This window comes from Megalops cyprinoides, chromosome 1, assembly GCF_013368585.1.
Source record: "Megalops cyprinoides isolate fMegCyp1 chromosome 1, fMegCyp1.pri, whole genome shotgun sequence".
NCBI lineage: Eukaryota > Metazoa > Chordata > Actinopteri > Elopiformes > Megalopidae > Megalops > Megalops cyprinoides.
Window position 1 is genome coordinate 8,912,858 of NC_050583.1, and position 27,929 is coordinate 8,940,786.

General features: G+C 41.5%; 1 protein-coding gene across 1 annotated transcript; it reads left to right on the forward strand.

The window, feature by feature from the left end:
- Positions 1-909: 909 nt before the first annotated feature.
- LOC118777245 (complement C3-like) lies at positions 910-27,585 on the forward strand. Its single transcript, XM_036528044.1, has 41 exons — positions 910-1,004; positions 2,909-3,104; positions 3,199-3,367; positions 4,040-4,110; positions 4,241-4,329; positions 4,425-4,507; positions 4,631-4,718; positions 4,991-5,096; positions 5,202-5,322; positions 5,545-5,660; positions 5,924-6,070; positions 6,348-6,563; positions 6,712-6,903; positions 7,115-7,264; positions 7,373-7,499; positions 7,777-7,851; positions 8,122-8,316; positions 8,522-8,639; positions 9,982-10,070; positions 11,510-11,649; positions 11,756-11,971; positions 14,127-14,187; positions 14,594-14,680; positions 17,531-17,734; positions 18,143-18,218; positions 18,482-18,641; positions 19,046-19,141; positions 19,500-19,650; positions 20,391-20,554; positions 21,029-21,187; positions 21,745-21,804; positions 22,628-22,718; positions 22,865-22,913; positions 23,774-23,861; positions 24,462-24,551; positions 24,670-24,775; positions 24,904-24,993; positions 25,083-25,163; positions 25,322-25,405; positions 25,638-25,773; positions 27,322-27,585. Exons 1-41 carry the CDS (start codon positions 925-927, stop codon positions 27,461-27,463), a joined length of 4,959 nt encoding a protein of 1,652 aa, XP_036383937.1. The 5' UTR covers positions 910-924; the 3' UTR covers positions 27,464-27,585.
- Positions 27,586-27,929: the final 344 nt, after the last annotated feature.

The following is a 27,929-nucleotide window of genomic DNA, read 5'->3' on the forward strand; positions in this document are numbered from 1 at the left end:
AACTCAATGTGTAGAATATGGAACATATTTGAATTTGATAAAACTTTCAAATCATATATTTGAATGTAAATGTAACCAAAAAATATTAAAACTTTTAATGCTGACAATAAAGCAGAGAGAGAGGACACACTTGGCTACAACCCATAAGCCAATCTACTCTGTTGTTATTTAACTTGTTTTTATTACATGGTTATCTGTCTATGGTAATCCCTGCCAGGACCCATTACATACACCATAAAACTAGTCAAATTCTGTCAACCTTCTTACTTTAATTTGCTTGCTAAGCAGCTAACCTTAGCATGCTAGTAGCAAACTTCAATTGTTTTTTGGTTAGATTAGTTGTGCAAGTGTGAGTTCAGAGCTTATCTAAAAGTCATAGGAAATTTTGCAGGACTGCTGAAAGCTAATTTTTATAGATCACTTTGGAGTCGGGGGGGGGGGGGTTGGGGGGGGAAGCCATCGGCCAATCGCTGCCCTACACAGATATTTCTGGCTCATACAAAGTTGTATATCTTGTTGCCAGTCTCATTTTGATTTGACATGATTATTACAGGTGTTTTATGTGCATTCCCAATTTTACTCAGTTCATTAGGAACTCTTTCTCAAGATAGGTCCTCAAAGGCATTTAATTTAGATGGATGCTGCACCTATTGCTTATTGTAAATGAAATTTAATGAACTGATTGCTTACTAGCCTGATGTCAGAAACCCTATTCTGCATGTACTCATGAAGCTACACATTCCTTATTTGATTATTTTTTAACTTCAATGCCTGCTTTCAACCATCCCTCCCTGACCTTCTCCTTCTTTTTCAATATCAGTGAGTGTTTACACTGGCGTATTGCCACAGATCATGGTGTTCTTAGCCCAGGGAACGTGGGACCCAGATCAGAGAATAAAGGAACCAGACCTGGGCAAGGACCAGATGGACAAGATGCTGGTGGACCTGGTGTGGCTGGCTGTGCTGGCTCTGTCTCTTCCTGCGCTCTCTCAGAGTGATCCACTGTGAGTATATCGTATGTAGGCATGCTGTACCACACGTGATCCACTCTAACTATAGTACATGCAGGTACATACACACTCTATACACGATTCAGTGTCATTGAACAGTGTCATGTGGTCACTGTCTTTTTGAGACACACGTGGGACAGGGTAGGGCCTGGTGCACACTAGATGATTTTCAATCTTAACTGATTTTTAAAAAGTGGGAGACCACAGACATAACAGATTTGACTGATTTTTAATATTTTAATTGTAAGAGCGCACACACCAGACGATTCAGTCAAGACGCAGGACCACACACTAAACGATTTCAGGGTGGCGATTCCAGTGACTTGGGATCTCACAGAAACTCGCGATCAAACATGACTTCAGAGCAAAACCAACATTGAGGCGTTGTCTTCAGCTTGTTGCACTTATGTGTGCTATGTTTTGCACCTACAAAAAAATAGGAGAAAAAACTATGGATGGAGTCATGGCTGAGAAGAAGGATTAATTATTGTGATTAATAAGATTGATATTATTGTTCTCTGGGCTTGTACAAAGGTTAACTGTCAATTTCTGGGTTGGTGACACTTCCCGGTCAGCTCGCTGTCATTGGCTATTGCGCGTTTCTGCTCAAGATTCCATCGCTGGGCCTTTCAACATTACAGGATTTCAAATTGTAAATATCAAACGACTTGAAAGTTGATATTTACAATTTGAAATCAGGGAGACTCTGATCAATTGATATTTACAATTTGGAATCAGGGAGACTCTGATCAAGTCGGTAACGCTAAGATTACGTCTGCAAACCCCTCACACTACAGGATCATTTGGGCAGACAATCGGTTCTGACCAGCCCAGACTCGGGAACGCCCCCCTGATCGTCGGGAAGGGCAAGTTGGACCCAAAATCGAGCCAATTATCCTCTAGTGTGGGACCAGCATGAGCTGACTCTTGCCTACCTGCTCACACACAGTAGCGACATGGAAGAATCAGAGTGGTGACATTTTTGTTTCATTGTCAGAACATCGCCAAACAGAATAATTCTGGTATATTTGCTGTAGTGGAGAAACTACAGAAGAAATTCATTGGGTGGCAGGAATGCATGTTAAGAACTGTATTTAAATCAGAAGGTAGCTCATTTCATTTCCAGGGTGGAACACCAATGTTGCGCCTTTTAGCAGTTATTTGAGCTGTTTATATACACATTCAGATGTATGAATAGATGTTTTGTAAATTATAAAATATACTGTGGAAGTTCCTCTGGATAAGGGCATCTGCCAACTAAATTGTCACAAAAATGAATATGCAGGACAAACAAACAGATGATGTCAAAATTCAAAAATGTTATAATTACAGTCAGACCACTACTATGAAGTGACAAGCAGGACAGAGGTGTTGCAGTACATGTATGCACTGTGGTAAAAATAGGAGGATCAGTAGGTCTAGCAGTTTTACAGAAGGACAGAGAGTGAACAAAGAGTTAATGACCAGCTGAGAGCCCAGAGAACACGGTGCTGCACAATTCCATTTAACCAAATCATTGCGGCAAAATTTTTTTTAGGGCTGTGTAGTGTGTGTGTGTGTGTGTGTGTGTGTGTGTGTGTGTGTGTTTGTGTGTGAGAGAGTGCTGGGGGAGAGGGGTTAAGCTTGCTCTGTGACAACTGTGCCAAGTATTTGGACTGCTCTGTGTAAGTCTTAACTAATGGCTAAGAGGCATTGAATCTTTGTTAAATTCCTGTAGGTACACATAGGACTAGTCCCATGTGTTCACAAGGGGGAGCAACAGCAGCTTTCAGGCCTTCATTTCTTACCTCTTAGCTCCGGTTCCTTAACCTTCCTCCCTTGTCTTCCTTGCTCCTCAATCGTTGTTCTTTGACTCCAGTCTGCATCACACAGTAAACATACGCATCTCCTCTCTGCAGGTTTGTTTTCATTGCGCCAAACCTGCTGCGGGTGGGCAGCAAGGAGAATGTCTTTGTGGAGGCGCAGGAGTATGCAGGAGGTGACCTCAATGTGGAAATTATGGTGAAGAACTTTCCAGCAAAAACCCGAGAGATCTTCTCCAAGACTGTGACGCTGACTGCAGCCAACAACTTCCAGGCTCTGCAGGAAATCCTAGTGGGTGTCCTTTTGTTAAACTCTGAACTAATTTAAAAGGGTGTGAAGACTCTTCCCTAGACAAATGTGATATTGCATCCCTTTTTTATTTCAGATCCCAGATGATGATGATATTTTTGACAAAGCGTCACATCGCCAACAGTTTGTCTATCTGCAAGCAAAGTTTCCCCAGCGTCAGCTGGAGAAAGTCATTCTTCTCTCTTTCCAATCTGGATACATATTTGTGCAGACGGATAAGACCATCTATACTCCAGCGAGCACTGGTATGACTACATGAAGCCTTCTACATTATTACAACAATACCTGCATATTTACATATAGGAATATATTACTATACATATTACATATATATGATTGTGAATGCTTATACACAGCAATTTTCTTTTTTCACTGTCACCATGAAAAATAAGGTCACTAACAATGTGTGCATGTATCAAATTCCACAGTGCAAATGAATGATGTGTCCTTTTCACCAACTTCATCACCCTTTAACCCTTACTGCCAAATTTCTTAAAATTCACACTTACTAAAGGTCACATTTCCCTTGGTGATTTCAGTGTAGCTTAGAATGAAATTGAACCATGCTATCAGTTAACACAATACTTCTGAAGTGACAGCTCCAGTGCTATAAATTGACTACATTATTAATTTTGGTAACAAAGGGAATTTTTCATTTTTGGCCTTGGTTAAAGGGAATGAACATAACCTCTTCCTCTCATTTCAAAAAAATTGTACTGTGTCACAACATGTGCCTGTTATAACCTAGCCAACTAATCAAGGAATATAATCTATCTATCTATCATTGTTTACTAATGGTCAATGGTGCTTTGTCAGTATGTTCTTATTTAAATATCAGTGGTAAACTAGCAGCTACATTCAGCCTATAAAATTCCTAAAGATTTCTTACCTGAATAATCATTTGGTTGACATTTTAGTTCATTACAGGCTCTTTGCCTTGAACCCTGGTCTGCAGCCAGTCACATCCAGTGTTTCTGTGGAAATCATGGTAACGTTTTAATTTCTATTGCCTTTCAAACAAACATACATACCAGTTCACTTGACCACTGGTGTTGTCCTGTGGGATCATCACATTGGAGACCAGAAAAGAGAAAAGCTTTTGTCTGTTTCCCATCCAGACTCCTGATGGAATCACAATTCAGAAACACGTTGTTCATACAGACAATGGGACAAGATCTGGACAGTACAAACTTCCAGAGATTGTCAGGTTTGTGTTGTGAAAGGTGCCATATGTTGCTCACTTCCTGTGTCCCCTCTCCTACTGCCATGACCCGTCACCTCTGACCTTCTCCTGGTTTACAGTATAGGGACCTGGAAGGTGGTGTCAAGATTCCAACACACCCCACAGAAGAATTTTACAGCTGATTTCCAGGTGAAGGAGTATGGTGAGCCCATGGTCTTCTCCTACTGTGGTTATTCAGCAGTGAGGCCACAGCCTCAGTCAGTTTCCCTCAACAGAATGCAGAGGAAGGTGATGTGTAAATCTTTTTTCTCTTGGATTCCTCTAGTGTTGCCAAGTTTTGAGGTCAAGATTGTGCCAGAACAGGCTTTTTTCTACATTGATGATGCCGAGCTGTCTGTCGACCTAACCGCAAGGTAGGATAATATGATTGTTGTAAAGTAGGCAGACGGTGCATAAATCCCACAGCAGCATTTAATGAATCTTTCCAAGTATATAAAGATTTCATAGATTTGCTTTCAAACAAGGACCATTGGTTTGTGTTAGCTTTTTCTCAAAAGGAGTTAGGGAAGTTATTCATGGGTAAGCTGATTTTGGATCTATTGTTGGCAGCAGAAAGTGCCCAGAGCTGCTCACTATAGTAGATCAGTACCTGTGGTGAAGACCTTCCCCTTGTTTCATTCTAAAGGTACCTCTATGGGAACGATGTAACAGGGAAGGCATTTGTGGTGTTCGGAGTGCTGACCGAAGAAGGAGAGAAGAAGAGTTTCCCTGCATCTCTACAGAAAGTGGATGTCAGTGTACTTTTCTGTCTCACCCACACCTCAACATAAGCAAACAGCTTATATTGTCCCTCTTTCACGGTTGGCCATCTAAGATGGGTTTCTTTTTGAATACAGGTCATCTCAGGAAAGGGCAAGGCCACGCTGAGAAGAGAGCATATTCTGAAATCCTTCCCAGACATCAACCAGCTCCTTCAGTTGTCCTTATATGTGTCTGTCAGTGTACTGACAAGCAGTGGTAAGGACTGTGTGTGTGTGTGTGTGTACGTACCGTATGTGTAAGTAGGTGTGAGCTTGTGAAAGTGCTTTGGTCTCTGTGTGTTTGTATAGAAGGTGTGTATATTTTGCACAGTGAATATTCAAGTGACTGCACTTTAACTACGTACTGGTCTGTAACTGCATGCTGCCTGCAAACTAACTGCAGTGTAACTGTACACTGATTGGTTCCTTCCTCTGGCAGGCAGTGAAATGGTGGAGGCAGAGAAGAGGGGAGTCCTGATAGTGACCTCACCCTACAGCATCCACTTCCACAAGACTCCCACCTACTTTAAACCAGGGATGCCATTTCAAGTCAGGGTGTGTGTTTTTTGCTACCTAACTTTCTCTTTATCAGTGTAGCTATTCCATGTGGTGAATGGTAAAAAGTATTTTCAAATACAAGTTGTGCATTTTAAATTTCATTTCACATTTCATAAATAACAAGTATTTGTTCAGTACATTTTAAAAAGTGTTATGATGAGCAGAAATATGTTTTCATGACATACAGTGCCGTGGGGTATTCTATCTGGTAATATAGCTGTCATACTGTTTTGATCATTCTTCTGATGTGGCTCTGAAAGGTTTACGTCACAAACCCAGATGGCAGCCCTGCCAAAGAAGTTCCTTTGGAGGTGACACCAGGACAAAATCTGGCCAAGACCGAGGAAAACGGGTTTGCCGTGTTGAAAATCAACACACAAAGATCGGTTAACAGTCTGTCAATCACTGTGAGCTCCACCCCCAAGCTGTTCAACTTCAGGAATCAAATCTCTTCCTGCTCAGATGCAACATGCATTGCATGGATGAAAATAATCACACTCCAAAATACAATATACAATATTATACACTTTAATTGTAGTGATGATTACTTGGTCAACACCCCACCACAACCAAGGTTAAATAGAAACAGTACTGCTGCCATACTTCTGAGTGAACACAAATTAGTCCTGATGGATGGATTGGTACTGCTCTGACACAGGTGCAAACTCATCTTTATGTTTCCAGGTGAGGACTAAAGTACCTGGCCTACCTAAACAGCAGCAGGCTGAAAAAAACATGACAGCCCAAGCTTACAAGACACAGCTTGGAGAAGGCTCCAACAACTACCTGCATATTGGCATCCAGGCAGGTGAGCTGAAGATTGGACAAAATCCAAGCATCGACATCTATCTGGGGGATGTCCGTGATGACCAGCTTCAGAACAAACACCTCACCTACCTGGTGTGTATCTGTCTCTGTCTGCACTATTTGCATTTCAAATATGTAGTATGCATCTGTACTGTTAACTCACTGGTCTTGTGCACTGTGGCTGTATCTGTGTTTGTACCCAAGAAGATACAGAAGTATACCAATGTGTGTTCCCAAACAGATAATAAGCAAAGGCCAACTTGTCCATGCATCAAGGTATAAAACAATGAGTGGACACTCAGTGATGACGATATCGCTTCCAGTAACTAAGGACATGATCCCCTCCTTCCGCTTCGTGGCGTACTACCATGTGGGAACAGAGGTGGTGTCAGACTCTGTCTGGGTGGACGTGAAGGACACCTGCATGGGAACGGTAAGGCAAAAACAAATCACAACCTTTAATCAAAACCTGTTATGATCCTGATTGTACCTGTGTAGCTGAGTGTTTTTGATAGAGCTGTTCTGAATTAAAAGTAAGCTGTACATTTCCAGGTGTGAATCTATGATTAAGTCATGCTTAGATTCAAGATCCCTGTACAGAGAATGAGTCACACTGAATCAGTGTCTTTCTTCTATGGCCACAGCTCGAAATTACTGTACCACAGAGAACTTATGAGCCTGGCAAGCCCTTCAGCTTGACCATCACCGGTGACCCAGGTGCTAAAGTGGGACTTGTGGCTGTGGACAAAGGAGTTTATGTCCTCAATAGTCATCACAGATTGACACAAACAAAGGTAATTTACTTCCTGCTGTAAGAGTGACAGAGATGAGCTCTCTGCAGCAGTAGCAGAGAGGGTGGGCACTAAGTCCTTCATGTATGAAATATGTGTCTTCACACGTAGATCTGGGATGTCGTTGAAAAGCACGATATTGGCTGTACGGCAGGAAGTGGCGCAGACAGCATGGCAGTTTTCTATGATGCTGGACTGGTGTTTGAATCCAATTTTTGTGGAACCAAATCCAGAACAGGTATGGTTATATTTTCACAGGTTATTTGTCTAAATGCTAAATGCCAGATGCCAATAATGTCTAACATATAAGGTACATATGTATTATTTGTATGTCGTACAAAAGTGCATGCATGACAGATCGATGATACATGGGTCTGAATGGTACATTAGTGTGTGTCTGTGTCTGTGTCTGTGTGATTATAGGAGCTGATATTTTTCAGTCCCAGAGAGCCAAGCTGCAGAGTCTTTGCTGCCCTTTGTGACTCTCTCTCTTTCTGTAATGTCTGTGACTCCAGACCCCCAATGCCCTGTTCACCCTAAGGCTCGCAGACGGCGCTCACTCTCACTGATCGACCTGAAAACGTCACTAGGTAAGCGAACCCTTTCACTGCACCTGGGGACAGGGTTACACTATGCATCTCTTTTTCACAAATGAATACATGCTTAACCTTGAGATAAAAACTATAAAATATGCATTTTACTTATTTTCGAAATAATGAATGTGTAATCATTACTTTACAAATGTTTCAACACTGTCAGTTTTTGGTGCACATGTGTGACTGGCAGTTTACCCTGCAATGAGTCCCTCACCCTGTGATGACCCTGTCCCCTTGTGCCGAGTCTCTCCTCTTGTGCCGCAGCAAGTAATTACTCTGGGCTGGCGAAGGAGTGCTGTAAGGATGGAATGGTGGAGAGTCTGATGGGCTACACATGTGAGCGGCGCTCCCAGTTCATCATCGATGGAGAAGAGTGCGTGAAAGCCTTCCTGCACTGCTGTTCAGAGGTGGACAGAAGACACGAGGAGGCCAAAACAGAGCAGCTGCTCCTGGCACGCAGTAAGGCCCGCTGTCATCCTCTCCACATCCGGTGTTGCTTTTGTTCTGATGACCAGTCAAACAGTAATATGTCTAAAACTTTGGGCTAATGATAGATGAAAGGTAATTGATGGGGACTGATAAACTGCAATAGCTCATTTCCACGTCACAGGTCCCTTGGGTCTGACTCATGATTCAGCTGATTCTGCTCTTCGTCCACACATAGGTGACGAAGTGGATGACTATATCAGCAGTGATGACATTGTGTCCCGCACGCAGTTCCCTGAGAGCTGGCTATGGGAGGAGGAGACACTGCCGCAGTGCCCCCCAGACAGGAGAGATTGGTAAGAGCTCCCTGATGCAGCTTGTTTACCTTGTTTCAGTCTTTCTCCAGCTCCCCTCTCTTTGAGGCTTTGTAGGTCTTATCCATTTCAGGATGCACACTGTTTGTGTCTGTCTGCATCTGCAGTACACAAAAGCTCCTGGTGTTTTAGGATGGCATGTTACACAAAGTTCTGCACATAATCACCAATCTTCACAATGTGTGGATCAGTAAATAGTGGGCACAGGAACTGGCCTAAGCTATCTTGTTGGTTTGAAGCCTAGTGAATGCAGAACCAGTATTAAATTAATAAGCTGTGTTCCTCACTGTGAGGAAGAGAACGGGAATCATGTGTGAGGCAACATCAAGCTTGACTTAAACATTGCTTTTCCAACTTAAATGTAGGAAATAAAATACCTATATATAAATTTACTGAATTGTTACTTATTATTAAAATAATAAATAATAGTGCACCAGCAACTTCGTAAAAAAATCTTCAAAATTAACAGGAATTACAATTCAAGTGTAAACCTGATTGTAGTGCAGCAATAAAATGGTCAGGAATGAAAATTCCAGTATAAAACAATACAACTGCATCAAATGGGAACAAAACATAAACATTACATCACAATTAAGTCACAAGCTAGTGCAAACAAACTTTGCAATTGCGTCCTTGCAATGCACCCGACAAAGTTAACTGCTTCTTTGAATCGTCCCCTTTTTTATTTGGTTGTACTTGTCGTGTTCTTTGGCATTATGCTTCTGGAGGTGCTTGATTAAACTGGTTGTGTTATATTTTGCAGTGCTACCGCCTCCCCTCGAAACATTGGCTTTGCAGATATTGCAAGTAGCTTCAGACCTTGTTGGCGTAGCAAGTGTGAAATACCTCCAAAGCGCTGACCTTTTGTTGTTAGCTCCCTCCATACTATGTTAGCTCTCCTTCTTGCAAAATGTACAGGTCTACCAACACACTGCTGACGTATGACATAGTTCACGCACGTAGACGTAAACATAGAATTGAATTGAATAGATCAGCCCCATAGATCAGCCCCATTGTCACCGATACCCGATCCAGCTATCTGAGTTAGTATCAGACCGATATCCGATATCAGTATCGGATCTGTGCATCCCTAGTTAGTAAATCTCTACAGATTCTGCACAGCATGATGGCCAGAAACCTGCCATGCTCCCACTACATCTGCAGTGCTTCTGTTTGTCTGCAACTGCACAGTCCAGCTAAAACAGTATAAACCCTTAGAGCACTACCTGTCTTTCCATATGACTATAAAATGCTACTGTCTCTTTGCAGTTTTGCCCAGGCAGTGTAACAACTGTCTGTCTGTCTGTCTTCCATCATATTCCAGTGTATCCACATCAGTGACAAAGAAACATTATCTGAAGGACTCCATCACCACCTGGGAAATCACTGCTGTCAGCCTGTCCAAAACTCATGGTACTAAACATTTCTCTCTCTCTCTGTCTACTTCTCTGTATATCTTCTCTGAGGCTGTAGACCCTACCCTTCCCCAAGGGTACAACAGCGATGTCCCGGCAGGGCACTGAACCAGCACCTTTTTGTTACAAGCCTGGCTCCTTATCATTATGCCACATTGATAGAAAGTAAACAAACAAATTCCTTTTAACAAAAGTTCTAAATAAAAGATTTAGGAGAATTTTCAGACAATTCCTATGTAATTAACCGAATCTAAACTCCGTCCATGACTATAAATATCCTACTTACTGGTTCTTTTCCATGTGAGCTATTCACAGCATTCTCAGTTTGCTTCCTCTGTCTGTGTGTTCATTTATTAACACTCCATCTCCAAGGAACAAATCTCCTGCTCCATGCTTCAGCTCCCAGGCTCGTCTAGCTCCCCTTGCTGGCCTTTCTGGCCTGCTCCAGGGTCTTTCTCCTGCTCACCGATTTACCCACCAATCTGTCAGGATCTTGATTGTTTCTGTCCGTGACCCTCCCTGGGATTGTCACATTTATTGAGATGCTTCTCCTCCTGCCATCTGATCTGAAGTACAAGTAGTAGGTGTGTGTTCTTGGCTTCCCTTAGGTTCAAGGCAGTCTGGTCAAGTTGAAGGCAGTCTGGTCAAGTTGAATGATTTAATTTTTTGTAGGGATTGAATGTTGTTATGCTCACACTCACTGGTCTGAAGAACCAGGTCGAATTTATGCAGTGCTTGAGGACCCTTTTTGGGGGTCCTTAACTACATAAAACACAATATTCATTCTTTGATTTTAGGGAAATTCATGGCCACTGAACTGAAGTTCAAAGATTTGAGAGGAGAATTTTCAGGCAATCCCTAAACATTTATCCAAACCTAGCTAAACCGGTCCTGTCCACGACTAATATTCCCACTTACCACTTCCTGTCCATGTCAGCTGTTCCCAGCATCCGTCCTTCACTCCATCTCGCCCCTTTCTTTTCCCTGTTTGTGATGTCAAGGGGTCAACAACTATGGCCCACGGCCAGATGTGATCCCTTTGTTGAACTTCACGCCAAATAAAAGTACCACTATAACCACATAAAGCACATCACATGTTGATTGAATGGAAATTCATATCTACTGAACATTAATTGTCAGTGATACGCAGGGCATAGTTTTGGATACAACTCAGAATGCATGGCAATCCTGCATGTCATTGTAATATTGTGTATCGGTAACAACTAGGATGAGATCTGTCTCCTCATTGTATCTGACACAATTCCAAGCATTAAATATTAATGTGCTCAATAGATCAACTCAAGTCATGCAGCATCAGATATTAGTCACCAACAAGGTGTGTACACACAGCAGAACCCCTGCAGAACAGGAGAATATGTTGCTGAATAGGACAACATGCTGTAGTTGTTATTGCTCAGTGTGACTCTCTGTTTACAGGAATCTGCGTGGCAGATCCCCTTGAGATGAGAGTGAGGAAAGACTTCTTCATCGACCTGAAGCTGCCGTACGCTGCAGTACGGAACGAGCAGTTGGAAGTCAAAGCTGTGCTATACAATTACCTTGAAGAGGAAATAAAGGTGAGATGTCCCTGTAACTCTATCTCATTTCTGTGATACAGTCTGGAGAAGGGCAGCATGTCCACATTGTTAGCATAGGACTCATGCGTGACCCTCCCTCCTACAGGTTCGGGTGGAGCTGATGGAGACAGAGGAGGTGTGCAGTGCAGCCAGCAGGAAGCGGAAGTATCGCATGGATGGTATTGAAATGGACCCCATGTCCTCACGCGCGGTCCCCTTTGTCATCATCCCTATGGCCCTGGGACAGCACTCCATTGAGGTCAAGGCTGCTGTCTTTGACTCCAGTCTCACCGATGGTGTCAAAAAGGATCTTCGTGTGGTGGTGAGTGCATACTCTACTCATCACTCTGCATAGTGAGAATAGCTATTTCCCTGAGTGAACTTCATTAGGAAGTACTAAGTACTTGATAAGGTAAGGTAAGGTTTTGATAAAACAGCCTTTTAATTTGATCTAATTGTTTCTAAAAGGGTCTGCAGTATGCTATGGAGGGCTAAATTCAAGATGTGAAATTATGTGAAATTTTGCACATAGGATAAAGGTTGAGATGTTATGCTGGCTACCAAGCTATGTCTTTCAAAGTTAATGTTTGTATATGATACGTGTGACGAAACAATTGGTTTTCCATCACAGAAGGGTGAGGCATGCAATAATTTGAACACAGTATAACAGCAGATGTGGTTTCCTTGGTACATTCACTGGGACGTTAATTTTGAAATGAAACTTAAAGGGGATGGCACAAATACTGAAACAGAAAATAACAAATGCTAGTTGCCTGTTGAGCCTAACTGGTAAGGCCTATTAGGCCAGGCAGCAGCAGACAATCAGCACAAGGCAAAGTCCACACAAGGTGTTGCACAGTTTGAGTATTCCCACAGACAAAGGGTCAAAACAGGTATTTGCGCATTCAGACAAAAAAAGATATTTAACAGGATGGCAATCAGAGTTTTCCAATTTTACACAAAGGTAGCTCTTCTCTACTCTCTACACCACACAGATTTGCAGGCCTCTTTTATGTGCCACCGACATGCCAATCCGTGTACCTACATACTTAATTTACTACATACATTTACATATATATACAAGGAAAATGACAGTGTATAACTTACCTTGATAGCTAAGTAGTTTGCTAGCTAGTTACATTGATGGTAATAAAGGACAAGCCTGTTAGATTTCACTGCATAGCTGGCTGGCCATCTACTTTAGAGACTCTTGCCTCTTTTTCAATACAGGGTGACCCAGTATTGCCCGTTTTTCTTGACAACATTATGATCAAGTCTTCATCTCTGCTTGTCGACTCCATTTTTATCTTTTGCGAGAGGAGTTTTTTTCTGAACAAGAGGAAAAATGCGTCAGACTGAATGATTTCATGTGTCAAATTCCAGAGACAAATACTTTCAGATTTTTGGACAATAAATTTGCATTGAGCTAGTGCAAAGTTATTTAAGGTTTATTTAAGGCATTTAAGGTGTGAATGTGGTCTCGGCCAAAGCCTAATCCAAAGCAGATATTTCTCCATGTTAGCTTTGGGTTTTGGAAATGGAACAAAAAATGCTCCTTCCAACCCACCTGGGTACCTACAGTCACTACTGCGCAGGGTTGGGGCTCACCAAAGGGTCTATTATGGTTCCGCTATGGGTGCATTTAGTCAGTGAAGTCAGGGGACAGGTGTTTAATCATAGGTCTGGTCAGCTCTCTTTGGATGTATTACTAAAACCATGACCCTGCCTTGAAATACAGAAAAGTACAAAAAATGTAAATGGAACATACTCAGGATTATAATTATAAAACAAATATAATATGCAGTATACTATGTTATGTTAAAAGTTAGATGGGACCTGGTGTATTAACAAGGTAGAGAACACAAAAACCCAGCGAGGGAGGACTTGGACCAAGTTTATTTTGCAGAGAATACAGGTGCAGTGCTCCTATTTACAGTGAAAGAAACTCATCTGTAAAATATAACAAATGTTACCTTTCATACTTAATATTTGAATGTATTGCAATGTTATGCATCCAATAGCTGCTGTTGATCATGTTTGTCATTCTTCACAAATATTTTTGCATATTAATTATATACTTATGTTTGTAATATTTGTGTAATATTGCAATCTTTAAGTAGTTTTCTAAGAAATCATAATTTCAGTGTTCCCACGTGAAATCACAGACCATTGCAATGCTTACTAAAGGTGTGCAAATGGTTTACACCAGGGGTGTCCAAACCTCTCCTGGAGGGCCACTTGTCCTGCATGTTTTAGATCTCTCCCTGCTCCAACACAGCTGATTCAAATGATCAGTTTGTTATTTAGAAGCTTCAGGAGTTCATAACGAGTTGATGATTTGAATCAGCTATGTTGGAGCAGGGAGCGATCTAAAACATGCAGGACAAGTGGCCCTCCAGGAGAGGTTTGGACACCCCTGGTTTAGACCAAAGCAAACTGCAGTTACTTTTTGATACAAGTTTTACTGTCTCTCACAGGCTGAAGGAGTGAAAACCACAAAGGAAATTCAAACCGTGGTTCTAAAGCCGTCTGACCATGGTGAGTTTCTGACCATGCTCTGACCACATGAAACCACTGTCTTCTCAGGATTTTTTGACTGTGCTTTGAAGTGTGATTCATTTACCACCTGGGTTCCCACTACTATATATGAAGGGTGGAGCTCATACCACTGTACCTTTCATTCTGTGTATTGTCAGCTGTGTGATGTAGTGGTAGGAAGCAGGGCTCATAACCAAAAGGTTGCTCATTCGATTCCCCACGGAGGCACTGCTGCTGTACCCTTGGGCAAGATACTTACCCCACTATTGCCTGCGTAAATACCCAGCTGTATAAATGAATAAAACTGTAACCTACTATATGGAAGTCACTCTGGATAAGAGTGTCTGCTAAATGACAATAATGTCATTTAATGTGAAATATGTGTGTGACACGTTTCCACCTCCAGGTGGGGTCCAGGTGGAGAAGATCAAACCTGTGAAGCTGACCTCCCAGGTGCCAGAATCACCTGCACATACTCACATCAGTGTAACAGGTATTTTTTCTCACTTTTGGGGGGGGCACTATACACTATACACTATAATATATAACTAGAATGAAGTGTAAGTGCCTAGGGACTTTTTTTTCCAAGGAGGAATGATGAAATGAAAATACCAGATCACTTATTAAGATTTACTCAGAACACATAGCCGGCATTTATTTAACAATAAACCTTTTACACAGTATGACCTCGGTTTCTTTTCTTTTTGTAATGTCTTTTTAGTTCAGAATTCAACGTCCTTTCCTTTAGCTTTCAGTCAATGTAAGCCGAGCCAAAAAAAAGAAAATAAAATGACCTTTCAAAATTATAATCAGAGCTCTGATGACAATAAACCCCAAAATAAAAAAAAGTTCTCATCTACCCAGGTAATATGTTTTTAAGGTGTGGTGAGATCTCAGCGCTTATCTGTAAGATGAAATGAAGACACGTAGAATGGAACAGTTCCTGATGATGACGATCTGCTCTTCCACCGCGCTTCTGTGCAATGGCGATTTGTCCAATGGGCCGTTTCAAATCATGCATACGAAAAAAAAACCTGCACAGCAGGACAACATTCAATCATTCTATAAAAATAAATTTTACCATAATATAATATCACTCGAAAATCCAGTCATGAACGTATAGCAGTTTACAGTTTGAATACACTACATTCTCTCAGTTGCTGCACACATGAAACTCAGATGCTAGCTTATTGCATAGCAACATAGCTTCCATATGGCTTCCAATAGCACTCCAGTCCATGTGGCTCAAGTTAAACTCCGATTGGTTTTTACTTATGTAATACACATCTCAAAATATTTTTCACACTATAAAGCTACAGAATTTCCAGCAAAACAGAAAATAAACCGTCCTGCAAAGAGAACGTTACACACTATACTTTTTCAAACACATGTATCGTGCTAGCAACGCACATGGCGGACGCTCGTTAAACACTCACCGGAGAAAACAGAAAATTCCATAAAATCCCTATCACAAATAAACGCCTTTTCCCCGTGTTACGGGTTAAGAGGTAGAATCTGTGTAGAAAACTAGCAAAACAGCTCTTAACCCTTCCGTTTTAAATTCAAACTCTGTGCAATGAATCTCATGTCAGCTTCAGCTCTCTACCGTTCCGCTGCTTTTTTTTCTTTCCTGCTACCGAGAAAGACTATAGTAGTTTCCCCTTTCTGCAGCGCTAGATATAAAATGATATGCGGGTAAAACATATAACTGAAAAGAATTTAAATATTGGATATAAAAATAGAAATAACTTAACCATACTTTTATGATATGAGCTGGATATGTGATGGGGGATATTATCTTTTTGCTATACATGATAACTGCAGCCTTCAATGGTTTTCAAGCTGTGACTGTGACTATGGAAGTTGTTGGGGAAGTGAGAATTTAATAAAAATTAAATGGTCTGAACCCAGCGGTCTTAGAAATTAATGCCCTTTTTTATCGTCCGGCACTCTGAATACCGAAAAAAAACAAATGATGCCAATTACTAACACTCCTCACTTAACCAACATGTAAAATAATTTAAAAATTGATTTAATTCAATAATTATTGTCAAAGATATTAATTATCAATTAAATCACCGAATTCGTTGATAGGAAATGAGCAGTCTGGTGGATCAACCTTTGTCGGATTTATACAATCACAACTCGAATAGATTAAAAGGTTTATTGATAAGTTACACTAAGACAAAGACAAAATTCAGAGTCTGGGCTACAGACCTGGTCCACTGCCTTAACAGACATTAAATTACATAAAGACATTAACAAAACAAGAACATGGATGGATCACGGAATGGATGAATGAATGCATGAAGAGAAAATTACCAAAGCCAATTGTTTACCTTTCCTAAGGAAGAACACAGGAACCACTCACAATAGCAGCAAAACTCCAAAAGGAAAAATCAGCAAAGTTGCAGGAGAAACTGAGCCCCGGACTGGATGACTGAACGGATGACTGGGCGTCTATCTGAGCATAAGGCTGAACCTCAGGGCTGAGCGTAGGCAAAAACTGAGCTGGCAAAAACTGAGCAAAGAGGCCTGTTCTAGGCCTGACTTAAGAAGAAGCTCTCTCCACCTCCCTGACCCGCGCATAATTAATTTTATGGTGGGGGAGTGCCTGGAAGTCTCTTCAGGACTTAATTTTGTGCTTTAGATCCCAACATCTGGAAATACCAGATATATTTTTGAGATTATCATTTTTGCATTTAGCTCTTCATGAGCATTACAATGACACCAAACATTGATAGGCATGGGTTGAGAGGAGAGAGTTGGCTCAGAGGAATTGGTAAAATGGTGGTTTTGCTGCTGTATTGAGAAATACACGTTATCACATGGCATTGGGTTTTCCAACATTCTTCCCATGACATGAGGGTACAATTAACTGGGGGGTATAAAAGCGTAAGTGATCCGAACATGTAGATAACACACAAAGAAACACACACATATACACATACACACACACACACACACACACACACACACACACACACCACACCACACCACACCACACCAAACACACACTGATTGTGTTCAGAAAGGGGAGAAGGGGGGGGAGAAGGCAACCCTCTGCTGTTGTGGTCCATCTGGATGTTACTGTTTTTAAAAAATAGGTATGTGACCTGAGGTCACTGATTTAGGGGTATTTATGGTTGTAAGCCATTCGCCCTCTTGCCTGCTATGTGTGTGTATTTGTTGACTTATCTTATCTGCCCTTGGTCTGGTCCTGAGTAGGGAAAGGAATCATAAAAAACCCAGACCAGGGCAAAGAACCATAAAATGCATGGTACAAAGTATACAGAACGATGTCAGTGCAGCCCTGACTGCACCATCTGCTTTGCCTGCACAGGTGAGGTTCTGAGTCAGACCATTCAAGCCGCCATCAGTGGCCAACCCATGGGCAGCCTCATAACCCAGCCCACAGGCTGTGGCGAGCAGAACATGATCAGCATGACCAGCCCTGTCATCGCCACACACTACCTGGACAAAACCGGCCAGTGGGACAAAGTGGGAGTAGATCGTCGTGCCCAAGCCATCAAATACATCCAAATGGGTAAGAGGCAGCAGATTCATCAGAGGCAGTATATCAGACATAAAAAGTACAACATGATTAAAGGGCTTCAGGTACAACAAATACAGTTACTCATGTAATTGTTTTTCACTACATCAAAATCATTTTGAAGTACTTGATTACAGTTGGATTGGATAAATATAGGTTGTTTTTATCACCAATTCCATAATATAGCAAGTACAAGAAATACATTTATTCATGTAATTGATTTTGAGTACATTAAAAAATCATTAAAAAATTCTTATTACACTGGTATTGCATAAATATAATTTTTATCTGTAATTCTATGAAGTATATTAAGTACATTTTGTTTATACATTATATCATTAGATATCTCTGACACACATGAAAAGTGTGTTTTGTTGTGTCTCTTTCTGCCCTTATATTCAGGATACACACAACAGCTGGCATATCGCAAAACTGATGGCTCTTACGCCGCTTGGATCAAAAGACCATCCAGCACCTGGTGAGCCCCTTCCTATCACTCTTCTCCAGTTTAACACTGCCTCCCCATCACCCAGGACACCGAAGCACCATTTCAGCAGCAAGGCTTTCAAAATCCAGCAACACACGTTTGATTAACAGAGGCGTAAAATTAGAAGACGGAAAATTCGACTACCAGAAGTTTATTTTTGATTCATTTGTGTGACTCAACATGAGTCAAAGGTGTGGTATATTGGTGAGGTGTAGTGCTTTTAAATAATAAAGACTCGCTTTTCCTTACAACAGGCTGACAGCATATGTAGCCAAAGTGTTCAGCATGGCATACAGTCTCATCAGCATCCAGGAGGATGTGATCTGTAACGCCCTCAAGTGGCTGGTCCTGAATGCACAGCAGCCAGATGGCATTTTCAAAGAAGATGCCCCAGTTTACCACGGAGAAATGGTGGTATGTCATTGCAAGCGACTCCCAGAAGGGCTTTTGCTACCACCTCCTCAGCTTGTATTAGTCTATATTCAGCTTTTGGTGCAGGAAGAAAAAGTAAACTATAAAGCATTGAGGCATTGACTAAATCTGTTCTTTTGCTAGTGTATCAACAGTCATAAAAACTTTACTTGCAAAACATTGAACACTGTGAGTAGCAGGTAGTAAACAATGGGTAAATTGATTCATTAAATTAGTAAATGATTCATCAATTGGTTAATCACACAGTCTCAGTCTGCTCAAGTGAGGTAAATGTAGAGATCCCTGAGTAAAATCATAGCCATGAAGACTAACAGTGCAGGATCGCTCATGCAGTGGACAGTAATGGAGAGCACAGACTTGCATGCAGTTTGTGTTTTTGCCCACAGGGTGATGTGCGTGGGAAAGACGCTGACGCGTCCATGACTGCGTTCGTCCTGATTGCCATGCAAGAGGCACGTGCCATCTGTGTGGAGAGAGTAAATGTGAGTGAATCAACCCTCTGCATGTAAAAATCCCACACGCAACCCGATTATATCACATATAATCAGTCACAAGCATACACATTACATCACATCTAACAGTCAAACTAGGAACTGTCACATCAACTAACATCACAACTGAATCAACAGACACATCATATGTCACATCCCACAGATGAGAGCTCTTGTCCTGTCTCTCCCTTACCAGCAGAGCCTCGTTTCTGCAGAAATTAAAGGAAAATCAGCATGTAATTTATAAATGTAATGTACCACAAACCTCTCCAAAGCATACAATCCAATGCCAGTCAATGTCAGACAGATTTAGCATGTTATCATTGTAATTTCTGTGCCATGACTCCAGAGGCTGCCTGACAGCATGAAGAAAGCCAGTGAGTTCCTGTCTCGCAGAATCAACACCCTGACCAACCCCTACGCTGTGGCCATGACCTCCTACGCTCTGGCCCTCGAGGGAAAGCACCAGCTGCCCACCCTGCTCCGCTTCGCATCCGCTGGTGAGAGGGTGTGCATTAAGGATACGTGCAGCACCCATGAAAAATACATTTCCCAAGGCGCCCACTGCCCACACATTTGATGTGAAGCGTAGTGCCCATGACTCTCACTACGGACTGAGCATTCATGACTCACACAGTGCCAATAATGTTGGCATGTCCATTTCACTCATGTCCATCCACATCTCCTCTTCTTGTGGTTCTGTATGCTTTGTGTATGGCAGTGTACAAGAGAAAGAAAGACATGAGGTATTTCTTGTGATAATTGTAAATCTTTATAAACTTGTTACTGTTACTGTGAATAGGATCCCACAAAGCATGAGAAACAGAAAAATAATGGTATCTTTTAATTGTCCAATATACACGCAAATCAATTGTATATCTGGTATTTCTGCCCTGTAACCTCTAAACCCCAATTTAAGAAACCTTTAGTCCCCTAAAGAGAACTCATTTCAAATTATGACACAATCTGACACAGCTGAGTATAGAATATATACTGACCTGCACCACCAGTCCTTGTAGCAGAAGCTACTTCTTTATCTACAGAGAATTTATAGGCCCAGAAGTACAGAAGAGACTACTGATCTCCAAACTTGGCCAGTTCTTTAAAATCTTGAAACAGTGAAGCCAAACCATTTAGGCATTCCTGGACTTGTTCCAGAACCTTGTGACCCAACATCTTATAATTTCATTTAACCAGATTAACCTCTGTATGGTACATATGTGCCCATCTGCCATTACAGACAAAACGCATTGGCCAGTCCCTGGAGGTAACCTGTTCACCCTGGAGGCCACAGGCTATGCTCTGATGGCTCTGGTCAAGGCCAAGGAGTTTGACCAGGCAGGTCGTGTGGTGAAATGGTTGACTGAGCAGAGGTTCCATGGTGGAGGCTATGGGTCCACCCAGGTATGTGTGATTTGTGGGCTGAAGGAGCTACATGTTTAGTTCATCAGACAGGATTATGACAAAAATTCCTCCTCTTCTCTCTTCTCTATAGCTGACAGCTCAAAAATTCTTCAGCCTTTCAAGATTAATCCTACAATATCTGCTGATAATGTTCAGATGGCCACGTATTAGGGCATTGTGCTGCACAAAATTTTATTAAGATCAGATCTTGAAATTCATCCTATTAACTAATCCTATTCACTGTGTTCACTTTAGCTGTTCATTGGGTCTACTCAGATTTCTATTCAGCATGAGACCTTAAAACACAATTTATCAATTAAAAACACCCTTCAGACGGTGTGAAGAGATCGAAGACACATTCTATCCTTTAAACAACCCATAGGACAGATCTGTAAAACTATGGCAACAGGAGAGTCCTACAGCCAATCAGGTCTTGGAGCAAGCCTCACTGTAGTCCCCTGTTGTTCCCTTTAGGCCACCATCGTAGTCTTCCAGGCTGTGGCTGAGTACATGATGGAAGTGTCCGACGTGCAGGAAATCGACTTACAAGTGAGCCTTGACATCAGTGGTCGTTCCAGACCTGTCAAGTGGACCTTCACCAATGAGACGGCTCATGTGACTCGCTCGGAGAAGGTGAGCCAGACAGAGTCAGACTGAGGAGGAAGAGGCAAAGAAACGAGAGGAGAGCAGGAAAGAGAATAAACTGAAGGAATGGGAAGGTCCATACGATAAAATAACCTACACGAAGGATTACCACTCCTTTTTTAAAGCATTAGCCTCCATTACTGTAGAGGGCCATCTTGGCCTTGCCCTAATTCTGCATTCCAGTTCATCCCAAAGAGGTTCTGTCAAGTTGACATTGGGGCTCTGTGCTGACCAGTGCATTGTTCCATTGTTATTCTTTTTAAATCATGTAAAGTCATGCATAGTCATGCCCATTTGGCAATTAATTAACTGAGGTGCCCCATGACTTCTGGTAGAATAGTCTACATGAGAGAATGAGAGGAAGGCTGACAGCGAGAGAAAGAGAGAATGAGACCATGAAAAGAACTAATGAAGGAAGGATCAAAACAAAATAAGAATGGGAGAGTGAGAGGATGAGAGAAGGAAACATCAAAGACTGCAACACCCCCTCATTTTGTGAAATGGATGGACAGAATGTCAGGTCAGCAATTTGTATCTGTTTACAGACTCTGGTTGAACAAGACCTGAAAGTCACTGCCACAGGATCTGGCCAAGGGACCATGTCCGTGAGTACTCTGTCTCCTCAGGGTTTAAGCCTGTTTGTCTATTAATAAAATAATAATCATTGAAGCACTACATATGGAGTTCGATCCCAGCCGTGTCATCAGCTGACAATGACTGGGAGCTCATAGTGGTGGAACAAAATGGCTTTGTTCCCCCAGGGGATATACAGGTTCTGTCCATTCTGTTGTTCATCAGCAACCCTTACTGATCAGCTGGGGTGGCCGCAGATCTGCACATGAAGTATCTTCCTCTGACTCATATGTGTGCTGGCAATGGGGTTGTAGCGTGTTAAAGATGTGATAATGTCATCACATGAGTCAGGAGATGCAGCAATATGGGATGCATGTCTGTGATATAAGAGAAATAGATTTAATATATACACACATGATTTGAAAGATTACCCAAAAGCCAAATATGTATTTAATACAAATCTGAATGCTTGTGTGATTAGAATGTAATATAATTGAAGCTTGGGTTAAATCATATTTTTGGTTTTAATATACATTCAGTCTTTCTCTTCAGGTGTAAAATGCTGGCTGTGTACAAGACACTGTGCTGCTACACATGTTCATTAACAGCTAACCAGGCAGCAAAAATATATACTAAATGTATATCTAAATGTTTGTGTGTTAAGAATTTCACATTATTAATTCATATTCTTGGTTTTCATATACACTCGAGCATCACACTTTCCCTTTAGGTGTAAAAAGCTGGCTGTGTACAAGCCTCGCTGTTAAGCAAATCCATGATGTGATGAAATTACATTAGCTTGGGAATCTGAGAGCCATCACATTCACACTGATCAGCCTGCTGGTTGTGTCACAGGTGGTGACATTATACCATGCTTTGCCAGAGGACAACAACACAGACTGCAAGAACTTTGACCTGCAAGTGAAGATAGAGAAACAGCCAGAAGGTACAGTTTACTGGCCAGTGAAGCAAAACTGTTTTGACAAAATAAATGTGGATCCTGTGTTGAAAGGGAAAATGGACACCAGTGCTCATGAATGTTTTCCTGTTGCCTTTTTTAATGACACATTGATTTGTTTTTGTGTTTTGCAGTTGGTGATGAGAACGCACTGGAAACATACAAGATGACAATTGAGATGACGTAAGCACCATCACATACTTCTAAAGAAACCTTCATATCACGTGTAGTTTGATTTTTCATCTCCAGATACAGTGCTTGCTGCACATCAATCCTCTAACCCATTCTTCATAATGTGAAAATTTTCAGAGCAAACATGCACTGTGATGAACTTGGAGTGTTTCATGAATGTGTGAAATATATAAAATTATTTTAATGGGTAGTAATGATTTTTACATGTATTTAGACTACCTTTGATTATAGGTATTTCCTTGTTTTTGGATCAAAGCTGAACACTGTTGAGACATTTCACCTTGATCTCTTATACTGACAAGACTAGAAATAAAATATGACATTTTCATTTGTGGATAGGGATGGTCAGGGTCTGCAACAGTCTGTAACAGTGAAAAAAACAACAATGTGACTGAATACATGAACTACAGATATGGTCCATTGTGTAAAAGTACAGAATGAAGGAATCTCCCTCTGGAAAAAATGCACAAGTTGTACAGATTGACACCTGCAAACCTCAGCAAGTGGGAAAGGCCTGTTCCATCCACACTCAGCCTTGAACCAGCAGATATCCCAATGAAGCCTCAGAGAAATTTAAGGGTCTTTGGGGGGATGAAAGAATAAATCTATCAGAAAATGGTAAAACTAAGGGATAGGTATAGTGGGTGGTTAAAGAGCATGGATAAAAGTTTGACTGTACAGAGCAAGGTGCAGACACACCATTCCATTCCATTCCACTGAATAAATGGATGAAATTTTCAAATTATAGCCATACTTTGGCACGCTTCACTGCTTTTGGCTCTCTGAAAGAAGCGAATCAGATGAGGCAACTTAATATTCAAGGATCAGTTTCCTTGTTTTTTTTTTGCCAGGTACCTGTCCCCAGACAATGCCACCATGTCTATTCTGGATATTACCATGCTCACGGGATTCACAGCAGACGAGAAAGATCTCGAAAGGGTGAGGAATAAAACAGGGACTATCACTGTGGACTGCAATATCTTTCACTCTTCAAACATTTGAGATGCCCTCTGCAGTCAATAAGGAGATATAGTACCTCCTGCGCTTCAAATTGTTGGTATTGCCCAGGCCTTCACACTGGCCAGACCACTATGCTCAGCTTCTTCAGAATACTTGGATGTTCCCCCCTCTCGTAACATCACATCCCACTCACATCCTCTGTTTGTCTTGGCCCTGATGTGGTGAAACAAGCTTCCTGTTTCAGTCAGAACAGCTGAGGAAGTTTACTTGCATGTGTGTAGTATGTATTAGCATTTATATGCAATTGTAGAGTCCTTAAGTTGTACATACTGCTGTGCACTTGAATGTCAATCTAGGCACAAATTTGTGATCTCAACACTCTGTTTATTACTGACGTTTGTTCATATGTGGTTAGCAGTGTCCTGTTTGTGCAACTTTTTGTATTGTTCATTCACTTCACCTTGGTTTGAAATAACTGTTTTAGAGTCAATACATCAACCTTTGTAGTAAATTGGCACACTGATCGACTAAATGTCTCTTATCCTGTGCTATGGCCATGTCTCGCATTCACTCCATTAGTTAACCTCTGGAAGAGACCGGTACGTCCAGAAGATTGAGACAGACAAACAGCTGTCTGACAAGGGCTCCCTCATTTTCTACCTGGATAAGGTGTGGACCTGTGTTCCTCTGGCCATTCTGACAGTAGTTAGTCTGATTGTTAATGTACATTCATCTTAGTATTGAGGCATAACGGTGTAATGCCTCAGTACTCTCTCCCTCTTCTCAGGTCTCTAACATGCTGTCTGACAAAGTGGTCTTCAGGGTACACAAGATGACCGAAGTGGGGCTGCTTCAACCAGCTGCTGTCACCCTGTACGAGTACTATGCTATGGGTGAGCTCCAGTCTTCCCCACTGTTTCAGAGGCCTTACCACAGTAAAGACAAACACAGCACCCACACATGCTGTGGGTCATATGTCATATGCAAAGAGCTTGAGGAAATAAAACCGCTGTTCTTGCAGAAAACCGCTGCATGAAGTTTTACCACCCGCAGAAGAAAGGTGGAGCCCTGAACAGGATCTGCCATGAGGAGGTGTGCCGGTGTGCGGAAGGTATGGCGCATGCATGTACTAGCAGGAAGTGATGTCACAAAGAAAGCGTGTTGGCTCTGTCCTCACTGGCATTCCTTTCCTCCCCACAGAGAACTGCAGTTTCCAGAGGAAACAGAGAGCTGATGATTTGGACCGTGCGACATCAGCCTGTGAAGCTGGCATGGACTATGGTACTGTCATCAGCGGGTAAACCGTATCTGGTACCATGGCTTTTTAACCACTTGTTCTCATGCCTTATGATTGCTGTATGACTGACAGATCAATGGAGTGTTTCTTTCAAGTTCTAAACATAGTCTGTGTGCATACTGACCATGTCTGTGTTCTGCAGCTTACAAAGCCAAAGTGCTTCACACTGACCTGACTCCAACTTTAGACCGCTTCACAATTCGGGTAGAGGAAGTCATCAAAGAAGGTAACATCTTCCTACACTGAGTTTTCTTGTTTACCCAACTATCTCTCTCAGGTGATGAGCTCTCGATCAGCATTTGAGTTATTTAGAAAGAAAAGTTCAAATGATGGGAGATTTGACAGGTACAATTAAATGCGCTTCTTTTAATACTGTAATATATAGTATAATTGGACTGGAGGAGGAGTATGAATGGATTGTTTCTTTCATGTGGTAAAATGTCTCTGTCTCCCTGCAGGCACTGACACTGGTGTGACTGGGAAAGAGCGCATATTTATGGCCCATCCCTACTGCAGAGAGGCAATAGATCTGACAGAAGGAAAGACCTACCTGATCATGGGCAAATCTGACGACCTCATCAGAGGAGAGGACAGGTGAGTCCTATGCTCTATTCAAAACTGCATAATATACTACCAGTGTATACTGATTTTGACCAAATGTAGTATGTAGTATACAGTATGCGAGCGAAATGAAATTTCCAGAATGCAAAGATACCCGGATGATGTACTGATTTGGGAAAAATATCGCCAGTATGAATCAGACCAGTCTACCTTGCCTACTATATCCAATAAGGAAGTGTGGCTGTAGACGTCACAGGTAATTTTAAGGGTGTAAAGCTGAAAAACATTGCGGACAATGAGACGGCTATAGCGTTGGAGAACCGCACTGGGGATTATATATATTATGTATTCACTTATAATTGATTGACTTCATTATGATCCTTTGTAATTCCATTACATGTAAATGACTGAAATCTAAAACTGTATGAAATCTGTAATTAAACTCAATTGCTTCTCACAGAAAATCTTTTTATAAAAAAAATTTCATTTGTGAATCTGACGACATATAGCCTAATAGGTGTAACACCATAAAAAGTTAAGGTTGCAAGCTGGCAGCATAGGCTACTTACATTGTATTCATACTCAACTATCACGGCCAAAATGTATTTTTTTATCGTAGCAGCCCTTCTCCTCTGTACCACATTATGTGCCCGTACCACCATACTCGCATATACTTTTCATGAACTCACCAGTACTTTTCACTGGTGAGAATGCTAGTGGTGTCTAAGTGGAAAATACCACAAGGAAATCTGGACGTTTCTAAACCCACAATGATTTCACGCGACAATGTAACATACTACAAATGTAATCATTAATGGTCGCATAATGGGTACTACACTGAATAATAGCATGCAGGATACAGTATATACCTGTGTAGTATGCAATACATAGTATGCAGTCGGCAGTTTCGAATACAGCCCTAGACTCCTTCTCACTTGCACTGCTTGCAGTCAGTTAGGAGAGGGCGCCAGAGTAGCAAGAATAGACACACTGGGATTCTTTCTGCTGTGTTCACTCTGACTATTTATAAATGTAAAAGGGTGCTGTAAGTACAAGTTGCCTGAATATATGTATACTAACTGTACTACCGTGCACATGAAGCATGTATATAAGTACCATGCAAAACATACATACACTAATATACACACAAAAATCATGCACATAATATACTGAAGGCATAATAGACGCATATACTCAGGTGCATGTTATAAACACACCATATGCATATGTATAACATGAATGTACACACTCACTTTATACAAAGCATGCATGTGGTGTATGTTTGCATAATATGATGTGTGTTACATTACATCACATGTATCTTATCCAAAGCGACTTCCTGCACAACATAGCATAAGAGTATCCATTCAAGTTAAATGAGCAACAGTGTCAGACCAGGCTAACAACAATTACATACCAGTGAGTGTGAGCATAACGCCATTCAAGCCCTACCACATGTTAACTTGTGCAGCCTGACACACTGTATGTGTAAAGTGTGTATACTGTATTCATTAACATGGTGTGGTTATGTGTGTGTATATGTGTTTACAAGATGCTGTGTGTTTATATGCATGTTTTCAGGTTGCTGTACATGCTGGGTGGAGGCACCTGGATTGAGTACTGGCCCACGGAGGCAGAGTGCCAGGAACCTCAGTACCGTGATACCTGCCTTGGCATCACCACTGCCGCTGCAGATCTCCAAACCTTCGGATGTCCCACCTAAACTTTTTACCAAAGAAATGTATGTGCCCTAAATGTATATTGGATTTGCAGTGACATGCTGAATTTGACATCCCCTCTCCAGAGTGCAAAATGAGGTGAATAAATGGATGGAACACTCAGCAACACAGGACTCCCCGCGTTTGTGATTTTGACTTGATTTCAAACATACAGACCTGGAAAAACTCAACTCTGCAGCTTTTTCTAACGTTTCAAGATGCTGCCAATTCCAGGGCTATCATTTGAGCCAAAGCTCTGGGCCATGAATCTTCAAACAGAAATGTTGTTCTTGGTGACCTCATTCAGACAGCGTTTATGACCAGCAGTCACATGACACAATGTCACATCAGAAGCTGCTGGATAACCACGTTGTGAAATTTTGATTTTAGTTAGCTTACCCTTTGTAAAGGTCTACCGCTGAACTTGGCCTTCCCATCTGAAAAACTGCTTTTATTTTTGTAAATTAATGT